The sequence below is a fragment of the Strongylocentrotus purpuratus genome, unplaced genomic scaffold (assembly GCF_000002235.5).
Source record: "Strongylocentrotus purpuratus isolate Spur 01 unplaced genomic scaffold, Spur_5.0 spur5_contig_867, whole genome shotgun sequence".
Lineage (NCBI taxonomy): Eukaryota > Metazoa > Echinodermata > Echinoidea > Camarodonta > Strongylocentrotidae > Strongylocentrotus > Strongylocentrotus purpuratus.
The window spans coordinates 1,859,218-1,881,500 of NW_022145576.1; the positions used below are offsets into that span (position 1 = coordinate 1,859,218).

At 36.7% G+C, this 22,283-nt stretch overlaps 1 protein-coding gene across 1 annotated transcript; it reads left to right on the top strand.

The window, feature by feature from the left end:
- Window positions 1-3,431: 3,431 nt before the first annotated feature.
- Window positions 3,432-14,857, top strand: LOC115918367 (phosphatidylinositol 4,5-bisphosphate 5-phosphatase A-like). Its single transcript, XM_030975416.1, has 9 exons — window positions 3,432-3,500; window positions 5,142-5,361; window positions 6,388-6,504; window positions 7,194-7,369; window positions 8,044-8,265; window positions 9,044-9,209; window positions 11,829-11,966; window positions 13,185-13,376; window positions 14,623-14,857. Exons 1-9 carry the CDS (start codon window positions 3,487-3,489, stop codon window positions 14,704-14,706), a joined length of 1,329 nt encoding a protein of 442 aa, XP_030831276.1. The 5' UTR covers window positions 3,432-3,486; the 3' UTR covers window positions 14,707-14,857.
- The last annotated feature ends 7,426 nt before the right edge of the window (window positions 14,858-22,283 follow it).

Below are 22,283 nucleotides of genomic sequence, written 5' to 3' on the forward strand. Positions count from 1 at the left end.
GTGATAAAGTCACCCATTAGAGCGGCACACCCCCGTATTTATGTGAGTACCCCCCCCCCCCCCCCCCCCCGAGTGGTAATGTCGTTAATGTAATGTAATGAGAGGAAATTCGAGGAGTTTTGTATCAACCAAGTAACTATTTTTGTTAGAAGTGGGACCCATGTTTAGGGATTTTTTTGTGATAAAGTCACCCATTAGAGCGGCACACCCCCGTATTTATGTGAGTACCCCCCCCCCCCCCCCCCCCCCCCGAGTGTTAATGTCGTTAATGTAATGTAATGAGAGGAAATTCGAGGAGTTTTGTATCAACCAAGTAACTATTTTTGTTAGAAGTGGGACCCATGTTTAGGGATTTTTTTGTGATAAAGTCACCCATTAGAGCGGCACACCCCCGTATTTATGTGAGTACCCCCCCCCCCCCGAGTGTTAATGTCGTTAATTTAATGTAATGAGAGGAAATTTGAGGAGTTTTTTTATCAACCACGTAACGATTCAATATGTTGTGAATGATGGGAACAAATTATGGAAATAGAGATGTTTGTAAATGTTTTACCCTATTTCATCGCTGGTATGCGGGCCGAATTTCATTCATGAGCTATTTTTATTATCACTTCTTCAATGCTCCGCGGGCCGCACCAGAAAAGCTCGCGGGCCGCATGCGGTCCGCGGGCCGCGGGTTGGCCACCCATGTTTTAGATAATTAAATAAAAGCTATGATAGGATTACATATTGCACGATTTGGTACCCATCTACAAGTAACATCCACTAATCATTCACTACTTCTATTTAAGATTTAACCGTATATACATATATCTACCACCATCACAAACTATTACATACGCTTCAATTCGACACATATTGAAAGGCTCCAAATTTTATATATACTTGATCGTAGCATCTTAAAAGGAAAATTGGTTGACAATTTCCTGAAATATCAAGTTTTGATTTGTTTTGAACTGGGTAACAATTACAAATTGTCTTGTCTTTGCTTAGCCATGTTAAATGAATTAGTAAATGTTTTAAAGTCCTTAAATTTTCATTCAACCACAAAAAAGAATTGTTTTATTTAAAAAAGAGTTTAATTTGGTCTTAATGAATATTCATAAATTATGTAAATATTTCTATTACGCACTGCATCGGTCCTTACTTTAAAAAGATAAGAATAATCAACATAAATTGTTTGAGTAATACGTATAATTTCTGATTTTGAGTTAAAATTACTAAATTAATACAAGCTGAAATTACTTAAAGTTCTTATGTATTTGATTTTACTTAAATATTCCACGTATGTTATACTAAATTGAAAGTTTGAGTTAGCAAGACTTAAATTTAGTGCGTAAGTGGCAAAACTAATGTTTTCAAGTAAATTCTACATGGAAAAAATACGTAAAAATTACCAATGAACAAATTCTTTTTTACAGTGCACTTAAACTTCACCCAAAGCTTTCCAGGTTACCCGAGCCTTCCGAGGGATGTCCAGTTTCTCCTCCTTTCAACAAAACAAAAACCTAAAACGACTTGGAGGGTGTCTTATATGTTATGTTGCCTTATATTAGTATTGGTAGTACATATACCGTACAAATAATTATGGAGAGGCCAAAATGAATATCTACAAATTTACAAAGTAAATTCTCTCTGCCCGGTCATGAATAAGCTGAATTTAAAGTTAGTGTATAGCGGATCGGGACCTTTGGGGTATCTATTGGGTATGTTCTAACATTTGGAGCACACTTCTTAATTCTTATAATGTTGATATAAAAAAACCGATTCAAGTTTTTTTAAAACATACAAAATGATACTTCATGCACCTAAATAATGCACTTATCCAAAAAGGTAAACTGTCAAAATGTAAAGAAACAACATCCCAACACTTTAAAGGGGCTTTTACCTGCCCCGTTACACGGAGAAGGAAATGTGATTTTATTGTCCGACTGATGTACGTTACTGGTTCAGATGTTTTGCGACCTTTCCCTAAAATCATACTTTCGGATCATCCATTTTTGTAAGTGATTTCTTCTTATGCAATAATTAAGCAGCTACATGATACAATGACAGCTGGTGTGTGTGGGAGGGGGTGATGGGGACTGGATCACCGGGCAGGGGTTATTTGTATGCCTCCTTGGGGGGGGGGGGGGGTACTCAGATTTGGATTGGACGGGGGTGTGCCGCTCAAGCCTCGAAACCCCTACCCATTTTTAAGGGTCATTTTGGTAGAAAAGGGTACCCATTTTAGGGGATTTTCTCGAAATAAAGGCCCATCATTTTTTTTCACAATAATTGTTGGATGTAGGCCTATGCCACGCAAGCACCCTAAAATTTGGAACTTTTGAAAAACGGACCCATGTTTAGTGATATTTTTGTTGAAAATGGGACCCATGTTTAGGTATTTTTTGTGTGAAAAAGTGACCCATAAGAGAGGCAAATCCCCGATATGTCTTAATATGTGAGTATCCCCCCCCCCCCAACCCGGGGTATTCCTATGCTTTTTTTAAAGGTCCATGTGGGCCTTGAGGGAACATTGTTAGGCCCTCAAGGACAAGTTTAGGTCCGATATGCCTACTTTTGATTTGATCGATTTAAGCTACATAGAATTGATGTATCAGTTTCGTGTAAATTATAATATTGTGTTAATATATTTTTCTCAAAATGATTTCAAGGGATAACATTTAAAAATAATTATTTTTTGATATGCCTAAGTGCATACAAATTAAAGAAATTTATTCAAAACATGGAATTTGTTTTCAGTCGTCTTTTACGAGATCTAATTTTCTATCTCTGATATGACGTGAGCTACAATATAAAAAAAATATATATACTCGTTTTTATGACGATAAACTAATATGTAGGCCATGATCGCATGCATCTTTACAAAACAAAAAACGTATTATGAATTTTATAATATGGAGGGGGGGGGGGGGGTGGCATAAATTAGGCAAATAAAAAAAAAGTAATGGTTCTTTTTATTTCTTCCAAATTAGACAAATTTTTCCAGTTTATCTGGTGATAGGGTAATGAGACACATGGGGGGGGGGGGGGGGTGGCGGATCGAGGGCGGCCAGGGAACTGACGTGGCGGGGACGGGAGAAGAGAGGCAGGGGTGAATCAAGGGGGGGGGTCGGCGATTTACCCCCCCCCCCCTTGGGCGGCCAAGTGGAAAAGAAGAAGAAAAAAAGGGGTGACAAAAAGAAGGAAAAAAGAAGAAGAAAAAGTGTAACAGTAAAACGGCGCGATTTTTAGAAAAAAATCCTGGATCCGCCACTTGGTCAACCCCACTCCCCCCCCCCCCCTTGGCAAAAAGCTAGATCCGCCCCTGGGAGGGGGCAGCGCCATCTGAGAAGAATGTCGATCGCCAATACGCAATCAATGGTATGCGATCGTATTTATATTTACAATCGTTCATTGAGAGGATCTCGAGTGGAGGAAAAGCTATCGAGTTGATTACGGTTCTTTTGTTTAGAGACTTTAGACTTAGAGTGAGAATGAATAATGGCAGAACTTAGGTGAGTTCATTTAATATACTACACGTATTGTTTTAGGTGACATAAGTATTTATGAAAGATGAAATTTACCCAAAACTGCTCAGGCCCATCGCGACTATAGTGCCCCACCTATTAACTTTGATGTTGTGCGGCACTTATTTACTACTCAGTTTATCAAACGTCTTCTCAACTGGGACTCAATCAAACCTTTAAGGCGCCTGCCCCTTGTCTTTGATCGTGAGCATTGTCATTTTGAACATGGGCCTACGAGAGAGTATGTCCATGTTAAGTATAATCAAGAAAAGTGTCTAATGTCATCAAGAAATTAAGGCGAGGCTAGCCTCAAACCATGATATATTTTTGCAGGTGTCGCATTCTCAATGAATTTTTGTTTGTTTGTGTGTGTGAAGATATAACTGTTCCTGTTTATGTTAGTTACAACAAATATATAATACTAAAGGATCAAGAAGGTGTTTGATGCTTCACTGGTACTGACGGTATGAATATCATAACTGCATCAGTCACTTTCATTCTCGTTTATCTCGTGAAATACACAAACTTGCATAATGTAAAGCCTGTTGAGAGAACAAATTCCCACTATATATTATGGTACACATAACGAATAGCTTTCTACAAAAATGAATGAACAGTGGCTCATTTTGCATGCCTCAATCTGGATTCTCTATAAATTTTGCTTGTGTGGTAGTAGAGTTTTGAAAACATCATATTTTCTACCACATGTATTTTTATTGTGACAGTAGTGATTTAGGAATCTCAAAAAAGAGGAGAAAAAGCAGAAAAAGAGGCAAATGAGAAGGAGGAGGATGAGATATAGGGTCTAGTAAGAAGAGGAATAGGAAGAAGAAAAAGAAGAAGATGAAGAGGATGATGAAAAAGAAGAAGAAGAAGAAAGAAGGAGGAGGAAGAGGAGTGTGAGAAGAAAAAGAAAAGGAAGAAGAAGAACTAAATGAAGAAGGAAAAGGGGAAAAAAATAAACAGACGATGGATAAGGATAACAAGTAGGAGGAGTAGAGGGAGGAGGAGGACAGGAAGAAGAACTCAAGGATGTAGCTTAATTTTTTTCTGAATAAATTCTTTTTTGGCATTTGCAGGCCAAAAAAATGAAAAGGTTAAATTCCAACGACATTTGAAAGATAATACTAATTTAGAACTTCCCTAAAAAAAATTGGGGCTTGACAATGTCTTAAAGTGGGATAATAACGACTATTAGTTGTCAAATCGACTTAAGAGCTATAGAGCCAGCTAGTAATAGTCTGATTTTCAGACCATTGTTCCGAATGGTCATAAGTTTTATGCTGCGCAAAGATTCAATCAGTTTAATTTGGGCCATTACAAGAAGTGGGTTATTGATGTAGACAAATGCTCATGTACCCTTTACAGCTCATTTTATATTAATACCAAAGAAGAAAAAAAGCTAGTCAGTCACTCATTAGTGTCTGACAGTGAAGACCCGCGAGTAAACAGGTTTTCTTGCATACATGTAATTTGAATATTAGGGCACTGCTAACATTTAAATTTCACAGATAGGACATACATGACATATTCATAATTCCTGCAAAGTTCTACAGAATTTGATGTTGGCTGCAAAAGGGATACATAGTATATTTAATATTTGTCCATCTTCTCTTCACGGCAATGCAGAATATGTGTAAGTACATGGAATGTGGCGATCCAGGAACCACCTCCCATCGAAGCCTTCAAGGACATAATATGGATTCAGACTCAGAATGCTCCCGACATGTACATCTGGGGCCTGCAGGAGGTCAGTTCTAAGCCTCATGAGTTCATACAGAGTGCCTTCTCCGATGACCCCTGGACTGAGGTCATCTCAAGCATAGTGTGCCCTAAGGGTTATGTCATGGTAAGTCGATGAAGGGGACTTCAAACTGCAGAGAATTCATTTATCAACCACCTGTATAGAAAGACCACTTGTCTAAAACTGCAACATTTTTTGTCTGTCTGGAATAGTGTCTCATTGGAACATGTACTAAATGAACCTGTACATGAAGATCACCTGCCTATAAAGAAAGTCCTTCTTGCTCCCTTGAGTGGTCCAAATAGACAAACAAGTTTTCCTGTAATGATAATATTATACCTGTGGGCTGCCATAGAGCTTTGGAAATTATCATCTGGCTATAGCTCGGCTCCCCTGGTAAGGCAGGTGTGGTTCAATGAATTTCTTCCTACCAGTACCCATTTAACAGACCTGGGTCAAGTGTGGAAAATGTAGATTAATGATGAAAGCGATGTGGCAGAGACTCAAATCTTGTACTTCATGATCCAATGACATCCACTACACCACATTACCAGTGGGAAAAAAGGAAGGATAAGTTTGGAAGCTTGGACCCTTCAACATATGCTCTGGTAACAATGGATTTATGGACATGGTCAAATTCCTACCCTATACAAAATTCTAATTTCAACCTTGGACAAAGGATGTAAGCCTACCAAATGGCAATCTACTCAAAATAGATTTCAAGCCCTGTATTTATTATTTTATTTTCTCAATCTTTTAAAGTAAGATCTGTCAAAGGTTCATATTTGAAGCTTCATGAAGATGTCATATGAACTACTACCATTATATAAAAGGATTATTTTCATTTTGTGAATGTTTCATATAGATTATACAATTATTAATGTTGTTGGATGTTTTGTTTTGATTTGCTATTTTCTTAGGAATTATTAATGTTATCATTTAGAACATTATGATGTTCTCTTTTCCGTTTTGTTATTGTGTATTGTAATTGTTTAGCCCTGCATGAGATGCATCTGATGTAATACAAATCTCTGTCCTGGGTTTTATGTCACATCTTTATTATTATGTTATATCATATGTATACTTTCTTGAATAAAGATGAATAAACAACATGTGATTTATTTTCATTAGATCAACTCTGTGAGACTTCAAGGTCTGGTTATATTACTGTACGTGAGAATGCCACATCTTCCCTTCATTCATAATGTTCAGACAGCACTCACAAGGACTGGATTAGGAGGGGTCTGGGTAAGTCTGAAATATTTTTTTTAAAACTTATATTTTGTCATTGAAAATTGAAGATTCTATTCTGGTGGAATCAATCTTGAAGCTATTTTATTCATATCAGTAACTTTAAGAGAAGGATATAACTTTCATTTGATTGCAGAAATAGCACACGGATAACGGTGCAAGTATTTGCTATGTAGAATTTACAAATAATACAAAAAAGATACCCATAAACTTACATGTATGTCATTGCCTAAAGGTGACACGATGCCAGGAATAACAACATCAATGGGGGAAACATACCTGTTTGATTTCTAAATACCGGTAGTGATGATACTTTGATAAAAATCTATGAAATGAATAATTGTTGCCAGATAAATGAATGGGCAGTGACCATTTGCTTTTCAAAGAGAAATTCATGATGTATATGATTAATAGATAAAATCAAAGAAAATGCTATTTGTACCACTCTATTATTAGTTAGTAAAAACAAATGTAGGTCAGTCTATCAGTAATTATGAATTATGGGCAATGACTGGGTCATGATTTGTCACATTTGTAATAGAGCATACATGTTTATGGACATTGCCTTTCTCCAGTTTTAATAAAGCCATGCTAACAACATTATATCAGTTATTTAGGTTTTTTTTTATATCATGATTATTTCTCATTCATTCATAAGTGTCTGTGTGGTCTGTGTTTTTAACTAGGGTAATAAAGGCGCAGTAACCATTCGCTTTGACTGCTATGGTAGGAGTATCTGTCTTCTCAACGTACATCTTTCACCTCACCAAGACGGCTGGGAGAAGAGAGATAAAGAGTTCCAGACCATCATCTCAACTCAAGAATTTCCACAGTGCAATACATCCTCAATTCTGGACCATGAGTACGTCGAACCAAATAATTTGTTGAGGATGTTACATCATTTTTGGGAGTTAGAAGAGAGATATAGAGTTTCAAACCATCATAGAAGATGCACAAGAATTTACTTAGTGCAGAACAGTAGCAACATGAATCAATAAGATAAAGATTAAATGAAAAGTGAAAGTAAAAGCCTCACTTGTACTCTTTTTCCTTCTCTCAAGTATCAATAATACATTCACTCTAGTCAGGTCAGGGGGAAGACATTAATTTTGTTTGGATAGTTTCATAATGACTTATTGGTATCGATACAATAATAGATAGAAGTTTACCTATTAAGTGCAATACTTGAGGCTGACATGTGTAGTGTTTATATGAGTCAGCAAGCTAAAATTCTTTTGTTTGTATAAAGCTTTAAGTATTTTTAAAGATGTTCATATAAACAAAAGTAATGGAGATACAGAAATATTGGAAGGTTTTGAGAAGTTAAATGAGGACTTGCATATATGGTAGAAGGAAGAGAAGATTTATGTGTTATTTGAAAGTCAACTTGTGTGTAATTATTTTTATGATTACAGAACCAATTATAACTTTTCCATCTTCAGATATATCCTAATTTTACATATCGATACGTTTCTTTTTTATTTGTCTCCAATCTCATACATGTATGTCTCTACTTGTGTCCAACTCTCTCTTTAGCTACGTTATGTGGTTTGGCGATCTGAACTATCGGATAGAAGACCTTTCGACGGAGGCCATTAAATTCCTGGCATCCCCAAAGAAACTTCATGTTCTGCTGGAGAAAGACCAGCTCCTGAACAGCATGAGAAAAAAGAAAGCATTCAACGGATTTCATGAGGGACTCATCACTTTCATGCCCACTTATAAATTTGATTTGAAGTCAAATGAATATGATACCAGGTACAGCATCAATTTCATGAACCAGTTGAATTTAGGCTTTGAATTCTGGCAATAAATATATATGCCAAAAGTTGAGATTTTCACACCATTCAGCATTGTTTACATCAAATGTTAATAACTTGAAGTAAATGCTTTTTACCAAATGAAAATTACAGAAAGTAAATAATAGCTGTGAAAAAATGGAAAGATTGATCAAGATATTAGGGTCTTTTGGGTTTCCCAGGACCTTTTGTAGTCCCATATGATTATTATTATTATTATTAATTAGGTGTCACCTGTGCGTGGGAGGCAAAAAGCGAACTTAATCACTAAACCCTTGGGTCTCTCCTTGCTGTATAACTAATCGGGGGCGTGCAGGAGGGCTACTACACCAGTGTTTCCCCCTACTCCTATACGAATAGTGCAGTGAGTTCTTAACGTGCAAACGTGGTGACTCTCCTCTTCACAGGGCCTCCATGTAACGTCCTATCTGAAGGATGTGTGATGTGGGCGTTTATTGTGAGATTAATGAAACCATGCTTTTATATGATTACAAATATTTAACAATGTATTAACATGTGTTGTCTTAAATTTCAATTTCTTGAGTAGAACTTTATTATCATCATTAACATTAGCATCATTGTCATTATCCTCATTATCATCATCTTCTTTACTATAACTATTCTCATCATCATCCTCCTCCTACTCCTCATCACCATCACTATCATAATCATATCTATCATTGCAGTCGGCATTGTAATACACACATCTTCAATACCCCTACCTCTGTTTACTTCAGTCCTAAACAGAGATCGCCTGCGTGGACCGATAGGATCTTATGGAAGGTCAACCTACGTGCCAGCATAGATCAGAACTACCTGAGCATAACACAACTCTCCTACCATGCGCACTCAGATATACTCTGGAGTGACCATCGACCAGTCAGTGCCGAGTTTCTTGCCAAGGTATGTGCTCCCCACATTGTTCTCCTGCTTTCTTTAGTAGTATATCTTGGAGACAGTACCAGTTATATGCAAACTATTGAAAGAGACAAGCTAACTATAATGCCTCCTTCACAACTTCTCCACATGACATGGTAGACCACCTTAAAGGGAGTGTGTCATGAAGAGATTATGTGTCTTTCCTGTGGCCCTACCCGGTGCCAATCGAGTATAATACGACTACGGACGACGCGACTGCAGCATTCATATGCGTGCAAAATACGCGAAACCAAAGCGTGAGGAGCACTTCGGTCTGTTTCGCGAACGCTAGCGCGCGCTGACTCAGTTACTCAAGTTTATTCGTTTATGTGCAGTTGTCCAAAAGAAGACGTTGATGGCGTTAACCAGTATTTTGCATGATACACTCCCTTTAAATAACAAAATGAAAGAAAATGACGTCAGCATGGTTTGCTTTACAAATCTGTATATTGTAGCACACAAACGATTGTGTAAAAATAGTTGCCGGTGTTGCACTTATTTTAAACTCTTTCCTGCCGTGAGACCTTAACAAATTCCGGGTTATTGAGGCAATCTCTCAGCTAGCTGAGGGAAAAATTATGATGGAACATGGCAAAAAAATAGAGCATCAAGGAACAGATAAGCTCATGAATCTTCATATTTCATATTCAACGGGTTTGTGGATTATCCATGATTAACTCTTATCACATTCACATGTGCAATTCTGCATAGTGTGGCAATTTCCAATGCTGCGCTGTAAATGATTGTCGAAATTGTATGCATTCAAAGGTCAAGGACCAATATTTTTAAAGGGATCCGGTAACTTGCCTCAGATTCTGAAACAAAATCTTTAGCTCATGCTGCAATGATAATTATAAACCTTTAGGTCAGGAACCCCATGATTTTTACAAGACGATCGCCTGTCTGATTATCAAGATATTTATGATTAGAAATCAAAATCAAATTTTGCGTTTTCCTAACGGTTTTTGTAACACTACAGTCTATTGGGAAAAATGAGTATGGTAAAACCGGTCACTCAAAGATTTTTAATTTTTTGAGGCATTTCTTGATCATTTTGAAGTGAAATTTTTCAGATTTCAGATGTAACATTGTTAAACGATGCCTTTAATGGAAAATATGTTTCTTAAAATCAGACTCGCCCACTTCAGTGCAAAGTCCAATTATCATAAGACACATGACAATTTGTCATCAGTATCTGTTTCCAATCTTTATCTTAATGAATATGATAAGTGTATAAATTAACTGGTTGACAGCGAAGCACATTAAGTAGTCATTAGTCAGACACATCATTAACAAGTGCCCTAGATGTACCCTTCGCCCGGGGGGAAGGGGGGGGGGGGGATTATAGGTGAAAGGCAAGCAGAGTCTTTTTTTTTTCCTGGTAGGGCTTAGGTTCTCTTTGATTCCATGACCAATTGAGTTATTAGATTATCAGCTTGGGGCCGGAATCTGCTAAGTGCTGTTAATTAACCAAGTTCACAGTGGAGCACAGTTAGTAGTCATTAGTCAAACCAAACTTTGGTCAAACACATCATAAACAAGTGCCCCCACACTTCACCCATGGGTGACACTGTTGATTTGTTGTAGGTGTAGGAATACTGGATGGAATTTGTCCTGTTTTCTGGCCGTAGCGTGCAGTGAAGATTAATACTTTACTGGGAGATGGTGACCTGTGAAAAATTTGATGTTCATAACACTAGCAGAGTCGGTTACTGTGGTATTTGGGGGCAGGGCTATTTTGTTGTTGATTCAATGACCAATTGAGTTATCAGCCCCTATACATTTTCGACCAAAATTGTTAGGTACATGTACATGTCATGTATTTGTAATCTTGAACATTCAGTATAAGGTTTGTTGGATTCTGTGAGAATTTATTTTCTATAATTACCAAAACTCTAGCTTATCTTTAATCAAAACAAGATATCCATGCATCACATGCCATTATCAAAGTAGCCAAATGTCTCCCTCTTGTGGTGGGTCAGTATCCAATATGCAGGCTACTTCCTTCTACCAGACCGTGTACAGGCAGGGCCCTGTTTCATTAGCTTCTGAAATGGTGGCATTTGATTGGCTCAGAGCAAATTTGTCATAGAAATTAAGCACTTGTTACCAATAACAAGTTTTATGAAACAGGGCCCAGATCAGTGCTTCCCTCACACCATTGCCTCATGATGACTTTGGATCATTGCCAAATCAACAATCTCCTTTCTAATAGTGATGATTTATTCTATGAAATTTTAAGAGAAGAAGATGCAATAGTGATGGTATTAAGTTTCTATGTAATAATAATAATAATAATAATGAAAAGAAAATTGTAATAGTTACATGATGAAAAGTTCAATTGGAAGCACCCAGTAACATAATGCAGAATATAATGTCTCTGCCCTTCACTTTCCTTTTCCTTTTGTTTTTCCTGTTTTTTGATTGCAGAATATTTTATCTTTGTATTCACATTATGACACTTTAGCATTGCTCATACTCATTGTAACATTTATATTCACAATGAGAGATAATATACTTTCATTCTTTTAGTGTATTGTATATCACTTGTTTTCTTCTAATACCAAAATAATAAACAGCTCTTTTCCTCTTTTTTTGTCACAGATAACAATAGAGGATGCCCAGCCTTTGGTATCGTTCACACCTGTTGAGTCATGGAGTAGAGGGCAGGATGCAGAGTGTTCATATACGGTCTTACCTGACACAAAAACAAGTAACTGGGACTGGGTCGGACTTTACAAGGTGAGGCCAGTCAATGGAAATTGATATTTATTTATGTATTTATTTATTTATTTTAAAATATTTATACAGGATGACAATATCAGCCAAAGCAGTTTTTCATATTGATCCACATGGTAACATACAAGATAACAATGAAAAAAGTAAATAATGAAATATATTAAAGGGATATTAAATGAAATGAGATTTTATGAAATGACCAGTGACTAGAGACATGGATACTTGTAGATTTACCAAGAATCACAAAATGAGACGTGAACAATTGATTGATTAGAAGTTGTGTGGAAATAATAAAGGCTATAACAATTTACATTTTTGGGTGCTTGATTTCTTCAGAAAGTAGCCATTTTTTTCTCGGTGTACCAAATCAAAGTCGAGGTAGTTATTTTTTAAAATAGCTACTTTGACATTAATTTGTTACTTGTTTTGATATCCTTTCTGCCTACCGGTATATCATTCCAGGTCATAGCATTAGCTCATAGGGATGTTTTACTATATGATGTGCTTTAACAAAAATTATTATTGCTTGACTGAAAGTGGGAATATTTGATTTGTAAAGTAAGAAGATTTAATTTGGGCTTTTTTAAAGATAATATATAACAAATACATTGTATAGATATATTGACTGCTATGAGAGGCATCGCTGTTTCTGTAGGCTCAAGGGGATATTACATCCTGATATGACCCCGAGACACGCCAGGGCGCAGAGGGGTCATATCAGAATGTAACGTCCCCGAGAGCCAGTATACAAAAAGGTATGCTTCGAATATTAAAGCTGTCGATATATCTTTTATATACCGAATTCACAAAAAATCTACAAAGAATTCTTATTTCTTACCTAATCCTTTTCTTGAGTAAAGACTGGTTTAAAAATCACAGAGAATCTGAGACACTGTCTGTAAATTTTGCTGAAAAGTTCCCTGAATGTTCCGATCACTCGGGAATCGCAGACAAAAAGCACTGTAAAGTATCTGCACTCGCACAAAGAAACTTTTTACACGTAAACCAATGGGAATCTCAGCAAAATGTATTTATGCGGCCCGTTACCTGGGGCAACGGGCATCTTTTAAAAAACTATTGACTGGTAGGCGGGCATGGCTGAAATCACAACTCCGATTTTGACCAATCAGATGACTAGATTTATTCAACATACTAAAGATAGGTATATAATAGATTTTATTATCCGAAATGTCTAATTTTCCCCTTTAATCTCCCTTGCAGGTTGGGTTCAACACCGCCCAGAAGCATTACCTCACCTACGTATGGGCCGACTCCAACGGCGAGAGTAGCTCTGGTCTTGGTAAAGTGAGGTTTGGTGCCAGCTACTTCCCTGAAGATACCTGTAGTAAATACGTGCTCTGCTATGTGAGCCGTACCATGTCCTGTGTGCTTGGAGTCAGTAACGTATTCAGGGTGAGTCTCAAGTTGGATGATTGTTGATTTCCACCTTTAAAAACAAGTTTAGTTCTGGGGGGTGTTTCACAAAGATCCTCAGTTGAACTTTACTCTAAGTTGGACTTAAATATTATGGAGAGCCATTTGTAGCCTTAAAATAAAATATATTCAAATACAAAATTCAAGTATTTTAGACTTTTCATAAAGTACACATCAAGAACATGACATTTCCTTGATAATAGAAAATATGAATGATTTGAATTAACATTTTATGCCTTTTAAAATAACTTCTACAAAATATTTTCAAAGATGCTACCAGCTTTCCATAATTTTGAAGTCCAACTTAGAGATAAGTTCAACTTTAATAGGATCTTTGTGAAACACCCCCCTGGTCATGCAATTACATCGTGAAAGAAACTTGTGAATCGATCAGAAAGGGTTGATCATCTAGCATATAAGTATTGGTGTGTACTGCAATGTTCTGGAATCATCAAAATGATAAGAAATTAGGCCCAGACTTCATAAAGTTACGAGCACTGTACACAGATAGATGTATATGGGACTTCACGAACATGTGGCATAAAAATCTGTCCCGATTTTTTATGATGTTAGAGGCCATATTTAGAATATTAAGGCATTTGAAGAGCCATGCTTTTCAGGGAACATCTTTTATCTGATGTTCTTCCACACTTGCATAATACAATGATAACGTTCACAAATTATTTTTCACCTCTTCCCAGAACTCAACCATCTCTTTAACCCTAATATTCATACATGTAGATAAATGTAAACATGGGAGGGGGATTTTTTTTAAATAAAAATCTTTGCATGTGAGTTTGTTATTATTATTGTGATTTGCTTGAAAACTTTTCATTTTGAAGAGTTATGTAAAGTTCAACTATGGGGGTACAAACTTAGAATGCTTGAAATTGTAGTGTTCAAGCAAATTTTAAGTGTGATGTGGTAAAACTAGTGCAATGGAAAAACTTATCATAATTTAGGGTATCAAAAAAGACTTAAATGTATATATCAAATGCACTGTAAGTACTCACTGACTTGTGTGATATTAGATACACAAATACAAGTCATTTCATTTATTTTTCTTGCGCGCCTAGGAATAGCATTGTCTAGATAGACGGCGCTATACAAATGCCTATTATTATTATTATTATTATTATTATGGTTTATATAAGTCCTTTACATCCAATGTTCTCGATGAGAATTTATCAATCATAATTATCATTATCTTTTATCATTTTAATAGATTCTCCCATCTGATGCGGAAGAACGTCAGTTGCAGCAAAACCAAGCCTTGGCCAGTAGTTTGAACTACCAAACCCCAATGTGAGTTGTACAAAACAAATGTGAGCACTTTAACGCCAGTGGTGAGGAGTTTACCATCAAAGTGAGGACTTACACACCCTCTGTCAGTAAGTCAACACACGTACAGGGTTGGGTGTACATCAAGCACGAAGCACATCAAACATTTAAAATACCACAGTGAGGGAGGGAGGGAAAGAAAGCCAGGGAGAGAGAGAAAGAGAGAGGGAGAGAGAGAGAGAGAAAGAGAGAGAGAGAGAGAGATGCTGCTAACACCAAGTAAGCAGGATGATGTCTTCATTTTATAGAACAAGTATAAAGCTAAAGGCCCCTTCAAACTTGAGGAATGAGGCCAATTAAGAAATAATGCAATTTTTTGGCAAAATTAAATGGGATAAGCATTAGTATATTTCACAATTTGTATAAATACACAGAGCCATTGTTGAGCATATCTATGTTATTATAGCCCAACATATTGTCACTTGCCATTCATTTTCACACGATGGTTTGACGCCGTAGTTTTTAAAGAGAGGGGGTTTGTACATCAAGTCTGAATGGGGCTGAATTGATGCAAGGGCAACAGACACCAAGCATGTGACATTGTGATATAAGGATTATATAAACACATGAATGTGCAATGACACCAAGTCATGTAAAAAATGTTGTATAAAACATTATCTCTTACATAATTGTAATAGATTTTAGAATGTCGGTATCTATTTATGAAAGTGAAGCGGACACGTATCTGGTGCTATTTTATAATTTAGGAGGGTACATTTAGGTGTATGCTGGCATGTATGTGTGTTTTGGAATGCGTGTTCCTGATGAATACGTGCTTGTGTGTTGCCTCTGTTTGTGTGTTCAAAGCATTCCGCTGAAGGTATTTCTGAGCAGATATTCAACCATTATTCAAACATTCAATATCTTCTTCAATGAATTCAAGACAAAGTAGAGCAATCGTGGGCTGATTGGATCATATATATCAACAAGTTATTTATGTTATCAAACTTGGGGCACATGTAGCAAATTGCATTATTTGTAATAGTTAAATCTAGAGCAAAATAATAAAAGATCACAGTGGATCCATGTACAGTGTATTCCACGATTTATGCTGACAAAATCTTATAGGCCTTCACAAGTAATATGGAAATATAATGAATTAAGAATTTTACATTGCTTGTGGCAGGGTGTTTTGCAAATGCAGATGTGCACGATTGCCATTCGGTATATATTTGCCCCCATTTTATAGTACTCTTTTTATATGGCCATTTAAAAAATATTAATGTTTGGCATCTCCGTCTGCTTCCTTTTTTGAGGCCTCCTCCTTTTTTTCTTTTTTTTCAATGAAGAAGCATGAGAAACATACTGCTAAAATGATTTCTTTCTGAATTTGAAAAAAATATGCTTGCGGCCATCTTGAAAATAGCCCGACTGTCTGGGAAAATGTACCAAGCAGCCATTTTGAGAAAAAAAAGGGCCTCCCTATTTTTTCAAAAAGGCAGGATGCTTAACATGTTTGTTTTTTTAATTGCCTATTAAATGGTAGATCTTACTTTTTTTAAGTACCATTCGTTAGATATAGTGTGAATGAATGATAATTATAGTATTACATAAAGTATATTGCACACATAACCATCCCAAGGGATGCTCAAGACACCCACAGAGTACCGATACTACCCAGGCTGTAGCCAAGCAGCATCATGGTGCTGTAAGCATTTTAAGGGTATACCTCCCACCAGGTAGCCATTTGCTACTCCTGGATGGAGAGTGGTAGCTGTAGATAAATGCCTTGCCAAAGGATTCAGGGATTGGCCATCTCTTGTTCCTCAAGCAAACTTGTTTGTCTTGCCTGATAAAACTTTTTATAATCTCGTCAGTTCCAAGTTAGAGAAATATGACAGTATGGGGCATCTTCTGTACCTTGATATGAGAAGTGCTGGCAGAGTTAACCAATCACTTTATGTTAAAGTGAGATTTTAATGTAGACAACTATTGCATAATGCTTTTTGTCCACTCATTTTTGTTTTTTATACGGCGACCAAGTACCACTTGCCATAATAGAGAATCAATAATTCTCTTTTAAACTCTCTCTTTCACCCTTTTTTCCCTAGGCATATATACGGTGTACTTTATTTATCAGTAACAGCACTTTTTGCACATAAATTGTACATGTATATGTGATGCTAACTGACCTTTCTTTTTTTTATAATAAAAAGTGCTATTTATTGCTTTAATGCTGGAAAATGAGCTTATTTTAATGTAGAATGTAAATGAAGGGCAGCTCCAATTCACTGTTAATGACAATTATAACTATAAAGTATCTGAATAAGTTGATCCCAAAGTGGCCTCTTGATTTTCATAGCTAAAAGGTATTGATTTTAAACAGTGTTGCGATGTTACCATTGCCAGAAATATTTTACTGAAGACCCGGCTCAAATTTACGAGATAGGACATGCAACACCGATAGATCGTTATGTGACACATGCTCCAGTGATAGTTGCTCAGCAGCCAATTTCTTTAAATGAATTACTAACTTCAACCCCAGCGGCAACACTATCCCTAATCCTAAATTATAATGCAACCCTACCTATGGTTATTGATAAAATAAAGTCTGGAGCAATTGTCACCGAGAGAAAATGTCATAGCGTCCTATACATGTAGGTACATATTTTTTTCACACTGAATTTGTGAGATCGATTTGGGAATAATTCATAGTTATATTTGCTGTTTGTCAGTGAAATGGAAGGGCCCTTACGACAGGGTTTGTTCAATCATTCCCGTGATACAAGTGTATCGAGATTCTGTCACCTTGTTTGTTTACCATTGTATGTATATACAGCTGTTGTTTGATATCTTTTACTCATTATAGTGTGCCTAAATACATGTCATGTTGCTCATTTTGTCATATATATTCATTGTCACTTTGTCAGCTTTATGATACAGATTATCTATGAAAAGTTTGAAATTCAATGATTTCTTCTAATTACAAGTGTCATCAAAGTAATATATGTACATGTATATAACAAGCATGTGTCATGCGATTTGTGTGTTTTTTATTGTATAAAATGGAGGCGAGAGTTTCTTTTTTTCCTCATCTTCTTCTCAATAATCTTACGCAAAAGGAATTGCCAAATATGTTCTGTTCAATAAACAGGAAGTGCTTTCATGATGTCTTCTCTTCCAAATGGAATGTTCCATTTTCAAAATTCATATTTTGGTTGAAATAACGTTTTTTACACCTTTTACCCAAGACATTTTTTTTTTACATTTATGGTGTGGGAAGTCATTCTGCGGTATGAAATTGAATCACTAAAACAGCAGTAAAAAGAAACTTTTAGAATGGCTGCCACAGATGTGTTGGAAATTGCAACCAAAGATTGAAACCAGTAAATGCCTGGATATTTAATATAAAGGCTAGATGAATAGGAAATGCGTAACATGCTGTACAAATGACTACAAAAGAGTTACCAGGCCGCTTTGCTTTGTGTTTTTGGTTTTGTTGAAATTGTGCAGTGCCAATAGTTTTCTTGACAATCAAATGATTGCAGGTGAGATCTGCAAGTATGCTGCAAAGTAGGCAAACCTCTCACAACATGAAACCTTCACGACTTGTTCAGAATTTTTCTTCTAATGTCAATATACAATTGACACTTGCACCAACGACAAAAGTGCTGTGATTCACTGGTTATGCGTTATGACGATGGTGAAAATTATGAAACTTGCATCAACCTGGACCACTCACAGATTCTCCAAAGTGTTTGGTCCTACTCCTTCAACCATTATGTAGAAACTACATAATAATACAATGGAAAGTAATTTGAAGTAGCCTTAAAGGCCCGGTCACACAGGGAGGACGCATGGGGAACGCACGGCCAGCGCATTGGAAATTTGCAATTTGGGCCAGTGCGTTGTCGTTCGCTAGGCGTGCGTCATCATTCGTTACTCGTTCGTCGAGCGCGCTGGACCAACGCTGGACCAGCGCTATGCATGCGTCGTCATTCGCTGTGTGCGTCGGGATTTTTTGAGCATGCTCAAAAACGTGCGCTGAGCTCGACGCATGAATATACACGCCAAAGGCACGCCAGACATGCGCCGGAGCGCGCTAGACCAGCGCCAGACATGCGTGGAGCGCGCTAGACCAGCGCCAGACAAACGCGGAGCACACGCCCTGTATACGCACAGCGCGCTAGCTACACGCCGTGCATTTTGTGTCAGCTCGCTAGCTTTTCCAAAATTATGACAAAAGTTAGGCACACGTTCTTTTCCGATTTCCAATGCGCTGGCCGTGCGTCGTAGAACGCGGTGCATGCGTGGATCATTCGTCCAGCGCGCTAGCAACACGCTGTGCATTCGTGGAAGTTGTTTTCATGTGCGCTCTGTGTGCGCCCTGTGTGCGCCCTGTGTGCGCCCTGTGTGCGCCCTGTATACGCCCTGTATGCGTCCAGCGCGCTATGCATTTGGTGTCAGCTAGCTGTATAGCTTCGACAAAAGTTGGGCGCACGACAACGCACTGGCCAAAATTGCAAATTTTCCATGCGCCGGCCGTGCGTCCCCCATGCGTCCCCTCTGTGTGACCGGGCCTTTAGAAATGCAGGCCTAATTGATGAATTCACACTTTGCCCCTAGCTAGGGTGACTATATTCCTTAAGAACCTTTTGTGCTCTCTCTCCTCAATTATTGACACAAAATGAAAGAGAAAAAACATGAGACATGTGGTCTCGTCGCAGTGCCATTATTGCAAGGGTATGCATGTACTTATATGAGTATTTGTCATGATGCCAAGAAATTATCGTTTTCCTGAAGTGTTGTACATACCTGTATGGTGCAGCTGGAAGAAAATATTCAATTTCAACATTTTTATTGAAAAAGCGCAACCTGAACTGTTGCAGAGCATTACTTGTGCGTAACAAATTGAAATTGAAAAGTCAGTGGCTTTTTAAGGTGGAATTAATGATAAAGACTAGAAAACTTCTATGTACTCGTAAATCATTGATTAAGGGCAGTAAAGATATGTAATTTGTTCTAAATACATCTAGGTATATTAGAGTACTTAGCACTGTGTTGATTAATTGATGCCCTCAATTCACAGCTTCTTTGCCTCTTCACCTCCTCCCCCCCCAAAAAAAAAAAAAAATTAAAAAAAATTGACAAAATGTCAATGTAAGGATTTTGTCTATATTAAAAGATTAGTGAAACTTAAAGAAAATGCAAAAAGCTGGTAATCTTTTTCGGGCTAAAAATTTAAATTCCCACTTTTCCTTAAATCTCTTTCAAGCTACAGTATCCATGCTTCATAAAGATGACTTGTTCTTGTTAGCATAATTTTAAAAGCTGGAAAATGTTGTGTTCTCTAACATTGAAATTTCCATTCATTTTGTAAAAAATCTCTGTAGTGGTATGGTATTCACACCTATGAACTAGTCCTTGCTAATACAATTTTTTTAAATGCATATTTTTTTGGTGCTATCCAACTTTTTATAATTTTCAAATTATTCTTTAAATCTCTTTGGTGTGGTGGTATTCACACCTATAGACTAGTCCTTACTTCTTGCTAGTATAATTTTTAAATGCATGTTTTTTTTGGTGTTATCCAACTTTTTACAATTTCAAATAATCCTTTAAAACTTTTTGGTGTCGTGGTATTTTACACCTTATGAAACGGTGTCGTTGTCCTGTAGTTTAACTGAAGAATGCCATCACCCCCAGTACCACTTCTAAGTTTTCACCCATTCAGTTTGTTTCTTTTCAACTAATCTTTATCCTAAATATTTATTTGTAAAAAAATAACAGCCACAATAGAAGATTTATGAGATCATTAATTTTCTTATTCAACCAGGGGGGAGAAGAAGCGGAGAATAAAAAAGAACAAACAACAAAAAGACAACAGAGAAGTGATGAAGGAGATTTTGTGACGAGTTAATTTCATAATTTGATAAATGAGCGGAAAATGGGAGAGGTGGTGGTAAATTACACGGCATGAGCTTTCATTGTGCAGCTATTTTTGGTTGTTGAAATAATAGTTAGGCATACTTAGGCAGGTGTCGTGGATCTCGCGTGATGAATGATCTGCGGTTTAAAAGATGGGGTGCTTTCAGAACTCCTTGACCCGTGTGCGCCTCAATGAACATTGTTTGTTAGAATTGGTTGAAATTTAGAAGGGGACTGAGAGGGGAGCTTGGCATCAATTTTAAGGCTTAGGTAAAGACTGGATGAAAACTAGGACTACATCAAAAGATAACACTCCATCACGCATGCATTGAAATTCAGGTGACAGCAATGAATGGAATAGAATAAAGAGGATTTTTTAATAAATCTTGATTAAAATCCAGGGTAAATGACAAATATGGGTTCAGTTGCATTAATTACTCTCCAGGTACTTTTATAAATAATTTGCACAAACACATATATGATATAATTGATGCCCTCTCCACCCCCTAGGAGTATTTTCATTATGAGAAGATAGAAAGACAACCGTTCAACATCAAAATTGCTGTAGCACGGGGGAAATAGAGGTCATATCAAAATTTTGTAAATTTCAATTTTTCTCCAGAGATAGGTACTTTCTTAGATCAGTGCCCTCGATATGTCATTATTTGGCACATGTTTTTATACTTACCTCTCTAAAAATACCTTCCTGCATCAACAAAAAAGAAAAAAAAAATTATGATGGCAAAAATTATATCTGCTCGATAGGTAAATCACAGGGTTTTTTCTTATTTCGTTTTTAAATGCTTATTATTTTATCTTCATTTTCTGTTTTTATTGAAACAAACTAGGTATCAGATTGGACTTCCCCCTTAGTTTAGCCTAATGTTTTTCATATCAAAGTTTGTTAGAGAATTTAACAATGAAAGATAGGTAGACTTTCTATGAATTATATCCATGAAGACTAAAAATATATTTGAGAAATATCATCAAAATGATTATGAAATTCTTGTATCGTAACTGCAGATAGGTATGTTAAGAATACAATATGAATTTGTTGTATTAAAAATCAACAATCCTTTGGTCTAGCTTCAAGCAAATTAAGCGATAACGTTCATTTACGATGTGGCGCTTAGAGATTTATCCATTCAATAGGGGAGAGAGCAAGATGAATAAAGTGGTTCTTTACAATTCATTTGAACCACAACCTTGTAGAGACCCAGGCCTGCAAATTTATTTCTATTCATATCTAAAGGCTACTCGTAAACTAATTCCAGCTCATTGTGTAGCTGTTGTAGCATCTACATAATATGATGGAGGAGAATTGTTGCAAATGATGCTAATTTGTTTTATTGGATACACGTGTGTACGCTATCCTAGTCTCACCCTTCATATCGAAGAGATCACCCAATATGAAAAAGAAGAATGTTACCTTTCTGTGTTGTTTCCACTTTCTCAAGTCAAACTTATGCATGTATTTCCAAAGTTTCTCATTAAGTATGGATTGCAAGACCTTTAGTCTTTTTGAGGAGCAGAGTCGTATGATTACAAAGTTTTCCAGATTTAAATCTGATTGATCATAACACTAGCATGCATACATGTATATGAGCTAAGGGGAAAAAAAAGACAGATTTATCAATATTCAAATTTTGCTGCAAGAAATATGGTTGCTAGACCCCC

Excerpts from the sequence above, each read along its gene's own strand:
- LOC115918367 (XM_030975416.1), top strand. Across the intron at positions 9,210-11,828 it reads GTGCCGAGTTTCTTGCCAAG|ATAACAATAGAGGATGCCCA; the intron begins GTATGTGCTCCC and ends TTTTTGTCACAG. Across the intron at positions 11,967-13,184 it reads ACTGGGTCGGACTTTACAAG|GTTGGGTTCAACACCGCCCA; the intron begins GTGAGGCCAGTC and ends TCTCCCTTGCAG.